The 9,889-nt window shown below is 43.9% G+C and overlaps 1 protein-coding gene across 3 annotated transcripts in view; it reads right to left on the minus strand.

Annotated features, from left to right (window-relative positions):
• Positions 1-4,969: 4,969 nt before the first annotated feature.
• Positions 4,970-9,889, minus strand: part of LOC101992814 (zinc finger protein 260-like) — an 11,835-nt gene continuing 6,915 nt past the window's right edge. For all 3 annotated transcript variants that reach the window (XM_005366905.3, XM_026789046.1, XM_026789047.1), the window contains 2 exons: positions 8,831-8,957; positions 4,970-7,666 (listed from right to left, as the gene is read on the minus strand). In XM_005366905.3, coding sequence (XP_005366962.1) covers positions 5,697-7,666; positions 8,831-8,957 — 2,097 coding nt within the window. In that variant the 3' untranslated portion in view covers positions 4,970-5,696. The remainder of the gene's footprint in view (positions 7,667-8,830; positions 8,958-9,889) is intronic.

Here is a 9,889-nt window from a genome sequence, read left to right on the forward strand (position 1 = left end):
AAACAACAGACAAAAACTGGACAAACAAAAACCCAGTAATCTAAGGTAATGAAAATGTTTCAGATCCCCCCCCCATTTTGAAGATTCAGAGTTTTAATACTGATCAATGAAGTTTAGTTAAGCCAATAAAACACCAACAACTATTAAAGTTCAAAATTTAAATTTCCTTCAGTTGTCTTCTAAGTGTAGACTCAAGGGTGTAGACTTCTCATCATGATAAAAATATCTCTACCCAGCTGGGCGGTGGTGGCGCACGCCTTTAATCCCAGCACTCGGGAGGCAGAGGCAGGCGGATCTCTGAGTTCGAGACCAGCCTGGTCTACAAGAGCTAGTTCCAGGACAGGCTCCAAAGCCACAGAGAAACCTTGTCTAGAAAAACCAAAAAAAAAAAAAAAAAAAAGAAAGAAAGAAAAATATCTCTATCCAATCTATATTTTTAGCTCTCACGACAGAGAAAAAGTTCATACTTTTTAACCCAAAACTTCCATTATTAGCCAAAGCTGTGGCAGCATTAGGTGATTTTTCTACAGTGTACGTTTCAGTATAGACTACAAAAGGTTGTAATACTAATATATTTAAAACTCTGTGTCTTCTGATGAACAAAAGATTGTCATGTAAGCTCCAGAGAGTTAAGAGAGGCACAAGACTTGGGTCTACCTCTCACAAGTCAAACAGTCTCCAGATAAGTCAGACTAAATTTCCCTACCTGCCTATTCTTGAAGGTGTGATCTCTCTCCCCTCCAGGCTTGGGACTTCTCTTCAACTAACAGGACCATGGGCCTGAAAGTTCCAAAGGTAAAATTTTCCTTTAGATTCCTAAACTTTAACTTCTGTCCTTAGTCGGTATCTGTTTTAGTAGATTTCCACTCAGTTGACAGATCCTAACCTGAAATCAGCTGGGGGCTACAAACTGCTCCTAATGGCTCCAAGCCCTAGACTTGCTGAACGCTGATATAAACCTATCCAGCCAATGTTATTGCTCCCTGTGTCTTCAGCTGGGTCAGCTAATCAAATGCTTCTGATGAGTGCCCCATTACCTGAATGCCCTCCCAGCCTTTGTCTAGCATTACAACAATGTCCTAATTTCAGCAAGAAGTAGTTACAGAAGAAAGCACATCACCCCTTGTTCTCTACAAAAGACTGGGATGTTAGTTCAAAAGGAAATTCCCTTGCATAGGGCAAAATGGCCACCTATATGCCTATTGTCATACCAGGAAAAGTATCTGTTAAAACCCAATAGACCAAAAACTACCAACAGGTAGATTTATTAGCTCAAATAGTTTTACAACATGATAGGTTGCTTGACTTGCTTTATGAAGGACAAGTTTATTGAGCGCATTAAGAAAAATTCTTTTTTCTATTTATTTTTTAATTTTTATTTAAAATTGTGTTTTTTTTAATTTTACATACGAACCACAGTCCCCACTTCTTCCCCTTCTCTTGCTCCCTCCCACCTTCCTCCCACACATCCCTCATCCATTCCTCATAAAGGGTAAGGCATCCCATGGGGAGGCAATAAAGTCCGGCATATCAAGTTGAGGCAGGACAGAAAGTCGGGAAATCCAAGGAAAAAAAACAATAAAAGGCTTGGGCAGTCTTTTTTCTATTTAAACCACTTGAAAACCATCTTAGGGTTTATATTGCTGTGACCAAATGACATGACCCAAGAGAAAGCTGGGGAGGAAAGGGTTTATTTGGCTTATACTTCCCTATTGCTGCTGTTAGTCATTGAAGGAAGTCAGGACAGGAACTCAAACAAGGCAGGATCCTGGAGGCAGGAACTGATGCAGACGCTATGGACCACACAGCTTTTTTCCTGCTATGGCTGAATCAGGAAAACCTCTCTTAAAGGATCTGCAGCACGCCGCCAGCCTCCCCCACCCAAAAAAGAGGCTAAACTTTGTTTTTCTGTATCTAGAGTTCCTTTTCAGCCTTTTTTATGTTTTTAAGTGGATTTAGTTGGTCATGTGGGCATCAATTTGTAGGGACAAAAGACGCTTGTTCTTCCCGGCCACCCGTCTAGTTTAGTCCCCAAAAGTGTCGACCTAAGTGACTATACAAAGGGTCCGTGACTCTTCATGCCATGTAGTTTGCTCTGTCTCACCCTTCACTGCTTCCATGATTCATCTGTGGCTAATGGACTCAGGATAGGGCCAGACTGCAGCATTCCTGGGGTTACACCCAACAAAGATCAATCAATACAAGTCCAACTCTACCTCTTCAGGGAACTGAGAATAAAACCTAGCCCCTGTCTCATGTGAGCATGGAAAAGGTATGTAGGAGGAAGGCCCTTTCATGACAAATTAGGAGAACTAGCACTGTGTGCATAGTGAGAGCAAGGAATAAGGTCATAAGTGGGGTCCCAAGGATTGCAGGGCAGGGCCAGAAGGGACTAGCCAGACTGGCAGAAGACAGTTGGCTTAGGCATACACTGAATTTTAGGGCACATTTGTTACATACAAGGGCTTCTACCTTTGTTTCTCTTTCTTGGATGGACACAGAACCTGACACTCACATCCTGAAGAAGCTAAGAGCCCAGCTGTGCCAGTATCCCAACCTCCCTTGTGCTGTATCTGTGAGCCAGGGACAACCTAACATTCTGGATGGCAGCTACCTTACCTGGGCCCTAAAAACCATGCTGCTCTTAGTGATGATGTTCACCACTTATTAGAACCATGACACCAGATTATCTGCCTAGTGACCTCTCCTGGGACCAGTGTAACCACAGACAGAATTGTCAGACACGCTTGTATGAGGTCATGACACTGAGTGCCTGAGGTTGGGAGAGAAAGGGGAACCAGTGCTGCAAACTGAAGGTTGTCTATTTCCTGGAGGTGCAGCTGAGGGGACAGAAGAGGGTTCATGTCCTATCCCTCTGTGTTTGTGTGTGGAGTGGTAGTGTACACTCCCTTCTCATCTTTTCCTAATGATGGGAATTCTCTATTCTTCAAGATGCCATATAGAATCCCCAAATCTATACCTCAAGAGGAGCAGGCCAAGGTAGAAGGGATTCCTCCTGACCTAAGGAGCCAGGCCTATTCCCCCCTGTCCAGATGGTCACTTTTCACCCTCCATTAACCCTGGAGACAGAGTAACCTTGGTTCATAACTAATGTCACCATTTGTAGACGTGTGAGCTTCCAGGTCATCTGTCTCCAGGTGCGTGTCACCCGCCTGGATGACTGCCACCAGAGGCACACACATAAGAACTACATGTTTCAGGCCACTCTGACCCATCTGAGTTGGCCCCAGTCTCAGATCTTCATTACTCAATAGCTTAAATGATTGTTCTGGGAGACAGAATCACATGGGCAGCATTCAGAAGACTTCGTGTTGGCTCAGTTCTCTCCCAAAGTGACCCATTTCTGCACAACTTATCCTGATTCTGGGTTTGTCCACTGGAGAGTCAAAGGTGAGGCTGGATGTTTGTAGTGCCAATTGTCCATGTTTCCCATGACCAAGAAACCCAGTGTATTAATGAGCCCCAAGTGTGTGGCAATCTTGTACTAATGGGCAGCTACAACTGATTTCTCCTAAAGAAATGTGCAGTCAATTATCTTGTATTTTATTATGTGTTATTATTATTATTATTATCTTTTAGGTCAATTTCTAAATGCAAGACATAGCTGGATCATGTGTCATTCTGAGAATCATGACCATGTTGTTCATGATGTGTCAACAATTCTTGATGGATATCAAAGAGGTATGATTATGCCTATTGAATGCAGTACAAACACTTTGGTTTTGTTGTTTTGCTTTTTATACTGAGTATTAACCATGAGACACAAGTGTTAAGCATAAAACATGAGAATTCCTTTTTCTGTAATTGTTTAGTAGTTGGACTTGAGGTTGGGTGACATTTGAGCTGGTGAAATAAAGGAAGGTCTGGAGAACTCTCTCTCTCTCTCTCTCTCTCTCTCTCTCTCTCTCTCTCTCTCTCTCTCTCTTTCATTCTGATGTTAGGAGAAAGGATTCAGGTTACAGCTAGCAGTTGATGAGACTCACCCATATCTACAGGGAAACCAGACCACTAGAGCAGATGAAATTGTGGTGGCCATCAAGGTTTGCTTCCTGAGCTGTTTTATCTTCTACAGATTTCTGTGAGTTTAAGGTCGGACCAGTCTACAGAGTGAGTTCTAGGACAGCTAGGGATATTACAGAGAGAAACCCTGCTTTGAAAGACAGACAGAAATGTATCTGGTGGACAGGCAGTCAGGAAGGCAGGCCTTGAGTATATGTGGGCCTCCCAGAGCTTTCTACACAACTTTGATTTTCCTAGATTGTTTTAGAATAGTTGGCAAAACAACAGGAACTGACTTTCTCACCATGTTTGAGACCTGAATTTGGAAATCAAGGCACTGGCCAAGGGATGGCTAATTTTAGAAACTCCCAAGAAAGTTTTTCTAGCTTCTGTTGCTGCAATCCCATGGCTTGGAGATAGGTCACCAAAACCCCTGCCTCTATAGTCCCATCTTTCAAAATTTTTGAGTCTTCATGACTTTCTCAAAGAATGATACTCATCAGACTTAGGACCAAGTCTGGCCACGTATGTCTGCACCTAAGTTTCCTCTACAAAGAAGCCATGTCCACAAGGCCACACCCCGAGGTTCTGGAAGAATCGAAGTTATGGAGGAGCATCACTCACACCAGCCCTGGGGAGGCACTAACATGGGCTCATGAACATTCTGAGATCTTGGATCTCTTAGCACCCTGAAGGTGATGGTCTCCAGGTCCCTGAGACTGGACGTGGTTGTGAGAATCCATTGAAAGACCTTGGAAGTCAAAAGTGGTCACTTTGTCTGCCGGCCACCATGCTATGGACAAGTCCAGGATCTATATCCTTCCTAGACACAGATGAAAAATGTTTTTGACATTTAAAAATATTATTATCCATCCAGGTGTAGTGGTGCACACTTTTAATCCCAGTACTTGTGCAGTAGAGGTAGGCGGATCTCTGTGAGTTAGTCTGTATAGTGAGTTCCAGGACAGCCTGAAGTACATAGTGTGACCCTGTCTGGAAAAAAAAAATGGTATCCCACAATAAACAGAGAAACCATTGATGTAATTTCCAACAAACTTTCCTGTGGTCTAGAAACTTTGTACCATTACCTATAGAAGGTTTACCTCAGATCATTAATCAGCATTTCTTCATGCAAGGAAACATTTGTGCTTCTTCCTACAAGTTCATTAATACTTCTCTCACATATAATTATTTATATGTTTAATCAAGCAATGCATAGCTGTACTCTTTTTAAACTATGACCTATGGCTTGTATAGTTAGGGTTGTTTATTTATTGTGTGTAGTTACCCATGGAATGTATGTGTGTGCCTCTGGTATCCAGAAGACAAAGAATTTACCAACTGAGTGTGATAGCTCCCTAGTCCTACTTAGGTCTGTGATAAAATACTTTTTCATGAAAACCAAGAATATTTTGATGAGGGCTATGGATGAGGAACTGACTCTACAATAAATTCTTTTATATGATCAGGTGTCTTGAGGAAGACTGTCTGGTATGAGCACTTGAGTCTACTGAAATGACATGATTTTGAAGGACTCTCTGCATTCGCAACACGAATAATGTCTCTTCCCAGTATGGTGTGGATAGTGCACCAATAGCATCCCACAGCTTCAGTAATGGTAGTATGTATGACCTTGACGATACACCTTTAGCAGATTTCCCATAGACAGAGTGTCACTATAGTTTCTCTGCACTGTGAGTTTGCTCATAGGTGGTCACTTGTGAATTCTGCAGGAAGCCCTTTTCACCTTTGTTATGGACAAAAGGTCTATCCTTACTGTGAATTTTACAGTGTCTATAGAAAGAAGACTTATCACTGAAGGCCCGCCCACATTCAGCACACACATATGGCTTCTCGCCTGTGTGAATTCGTTGATGCTCTTTGAGGTTGGCTTTAGAAGACATGGCTTTCCCACAGTCGCTGCATATGTAGGGCTTTTCTCCAGTATGAATTCTCTGATGTGTGCTGAGAACTGACCTATCATTGAAGGCCTTCCCACACTCGGAACACACGTAAGGTTTCTCCCCGGTGTGAATTCGATGATGCACCTTCAGGTGGGATGCTCTCCGGAAGGACTTCCCACAGTCAGAGCACTTGTACGGCTTCTCACCAGTGTGAGTCTGCTGATGCATTTGCAGGTGAGAGTTTCTTCTGAAGGATTTTCCACAGTCATCACATTTGAAAGGTCTCTCACCAGTGTGAATTCGATGGTGCACATGGAGGTGTGATTTCACACTGTACGATTTCCCACAGTCATGGCATTTGTAAGGCTTCTCCCCTGTGTGGACTCGACAGTGCTTCTTCAGATCGGAAGCATAAAGAAACAACTTCCCACAATCACCGCATGGGTAACACTTGTCCCCAGTGTGAATTCTCTGATGTGTGATGAGAACTGACTTCTGGCTGAAGGCCATTCCACAGTCAGAACACACAAAAGATCTACCATCAGTGTGAATCTGATGATGTACCTTCAGTTGGGATATTTTCCTGAATGATTCCCCACAGTCAAAGCATTTGTAAGGCCCCTCACTGGTGTGGATACGATGATGGGCAAGCAGGTTAGACTTAATACTGAAAGATTTCCCACAGTCGGGGCATTCGTAAGGCTTCTCCCCTGTGTGAAACCGACAATGCTTTGTCAGATCTGATGCACAAACAAACATTTTCCCACAGTCACTGCACGTGTAAGGCTTCTCCCCCGTGTGGATTCTCTGATGGATGGTGAGGACTGACTTTTGGCTGAAGGCTTTCCCACACTCAGAACATGCGTAGGGTTTCTCACCAGTGTGTGTTCGAAGGTGCACCTTTAGGTGGGATGTATAGCTGAATGACTTCCCACACACGTGGCATTCATACCGTTTCTCCTTTGTGTGGACTTCACGGTGCACGTGCAGGCTGGACATACCCCTCAGGGATTTTGCACAGTCAGGACATTCATAAGGTGTCTCTTCTCTATGAGTTTCTGGATGGGAGACCAATTGAGACTTGTGGAGAAAGGTCTTCCCACACGTGTGACAGATGAAAGATGTCTCCATATTGTTGGTTATTTGTTGTTGACAGAAAGCCGACTCATCAGTGAGGACTTTCCCGCATCCAGGATATTCAACTGCTTTGTCTTGGAAAGGAATCCCATGCTCTGTAAGTGGTGGATTGGGAGAAAGACTGTTTCCAAGCTGACTGTCATTGTATGATCTCTCTCTTTGAAGAGGTACTGTACACACACCATTAGAAGAGCCTTGCGTTAAAAACTGATGAGACCCAATAACGTCACTAGCCTGCTTTGTGGCATTGCTTTGATCATCATTATATGCTTCAAGGTTAGGTTTCAACCTTTTTGCAAATGAGAAACACCTTGGAGGTGCACATTTTGTAGAAACGAGGTGGCGTCCCGAGAGAAGAGCTTCTCCAGCTTCTCCAGAGTCCCCATCACTGTCTGTGTTCAGTGGCTTCTGGTTTCGGCAAGCACCAGGGCTGACGGGTGGGAGTTGGCTTTGCTGATGTGTCTTCACAGCACTGCTGCTGTCCTGCCACAGTCTCTCCAGAATGGTATAATAGGAACCATGTCCTGGGACTTCACTGGGTGCATCATTCAGAAATGACGCTTTCACAACAACTGGGTGATGTGGTGTGTCAAGCTGCAGTTCACCTAGAGAGAAGAGAAAGCGATGAACAGGCACAGTGGACAGGACGGAGGGGCAATCACATGGAACTGAATCTGAACACTGAGAAATCTGAGTCAGGCAGTAGTCACGCTCATCACGTGGATGACCACGGTAAGATAACTACGATACCCTTATTACATACCAAACTTCATGAATACAGCACCCATGTGTACTAGGCAACTTTGTATGCACTGGACGCACGAACTCAAGCCCCAAAATAGCCACATCTACTCTCTTGTTTTATATGTGAGGAATTGGGAGCTATAGTAAGTGAACAAAATCACTTAGCTGATTTGTGGGAAGAAGATTTGGTTTGGGCAAAGATAAGAGCCCTAGCCATACAGATGTAGTAAATAGGAAGGACTTTGACAAGGCATTGGCGGCAGACAGCTAAGACGTAAAGAACAGGCTGCCAAGAAGACTTCATTAGCTCTGGAGAAATACATATTCATGTCCTTTGTCCCTTTTCTCATCTGGTTTTTGGTTAGGTTTCTTTTTCTTTATTATGGTAGTGAGGATTAAAGCAGAGCCTCACCCACGCTAAACACAAGTATTCCACCCTGAGCAATAAACCTACACCTTCAAATAGTTATTCCTTATTTTCATAAAAAAAATTACACACATACATATATGCACAGAGGAGGTAGGGCTAGACAGATGGTTCAGTGGTTAAGAACACTTGTTGGTGACCCAGATTTGGTTCCCAGCACCCACATGGCAACTGAATTACCACTACAGTTCCAAGGAATCTGACACCTTCTGGCTTCCACAGGTACTGCACAACACACGGTGCATAAACAGATAGGAAGGTGAAATACCCGTGCCCATAAAATCTTAATATATGCCCATACCCGCATTTACACTGTGTGTGTGTGTGTGTGCGTGCGCGCTTGCAGGTGCTGCACATACCATGGCCTGTATGTGGAGGTCAAAGGACAGCTTGGGGGAGTCGGCCTTGCCTTTTACCATGCAGGCTCCACATCAAACTCACTACTGGCAGCACAAAACAACACATGGAAATATCCAAAGGGGATACTTTATCAAGATAAAAGGGAAAAAATTCATAAAAGACTTGGTATTCCACTATGTTTGGAAAAGAGAAATATGGAAAGTAGGACCACCCTGGATCCCCGGCCAGCTGTGCTCACCCACTGCCAAGAGGTGGCTGTAGATCTCCAGCATCACGTCCTGGTACAGGCGCCGCTGGGCGGAGTCCAGGTGCTGCCACTCCTCCTGACTGAAGTCCACAGTCACATCCTCAAAGGACACCAATCTCTGTAATAACGTACTCATTGTGAATTATCACTGACAAATAAGACATGTGTTTCCAGTGACCCCTTCCCTCCAGGTTAAACTTTAAGTGTTCCACAAAATACCTATTTCCCCTTGTATTTTGGGACATAAAAATATATATATAAAATAACTGGCCACAAATTAAATAGTATCATTCCCTCCCCAGGAGGCTAGAAATGGATTCTTTTTCATGCTCTATCAAAGATTAAACAGCACGACAGTTATTAAGCCACACTGGACCTGGACTTGTCTATAGCTGTCTTGGGTCCCAGGATTTAACACTGTGTATGAGTTTGTACTCTCAGAGAAACTCAGTCTTGCAAATTTGCAGACATAAAGACCCATATATAAGGCTATAAAGGAACACTTTTAGAAATATATACGAAGCAAACTTGTGGTGCCTGTACCACCTGGAACTGTGGTTGGGCAAGGGTCTGGGGATTAAAGAACACACAGAGACGTGGGTCACTCTTGAAGCAAGAATGCCGATTTTATTATGTTCCCAGACAGTTTATATAGTGCTCTTTTTGACTAATGGCCAAGCCCTAGCTCTGGGGATTTTCTACTGCAAGTCCATCAGAAACTACTTCCTTGTTATCAGAACTCATGAGGGTTCTGTGCTCAGAGCAGCTGCAAGCATAGAAAAACAAGTTGTTTACTCCAGCAGGCAAGAGGTCATAGCAGGGTCTGAGGGTCTGCAGCTCCCAACACAAACTGCTGGAAATGGCTGTCATGCTAATCACAGCACAGCAACGTGAACTGGAAGTGAGAAGTAGGAACTGAATATAGAGAACACTTACTCTAGAAGAGAGCTAGAACGAAAGTGGAGTGGGAGCAAAAGCCGCGGTTTCAGGGAGGAGGAGGAGACAGTGGGAGCAAAAGCCGCGGTTTCAGGGAGGAGGAGGAGACAGTGG

This window comes from Microtus ochrogaster, unplaced genomic scaffold (genome assembly GCF_000317375.1).
Source record: "Microtus ochrogaster isolate Prairie Vole_2 unplaced genomic scaffold, MicOch1.0 UNK14, whole genome shotgun sequence".
NCBI classification, from domain to species: Eukaryota; Metazoa; Chordata; class Mammalia; order Rodentia; family Cricetidae; genus Microtus; species Microtus ochrogaster.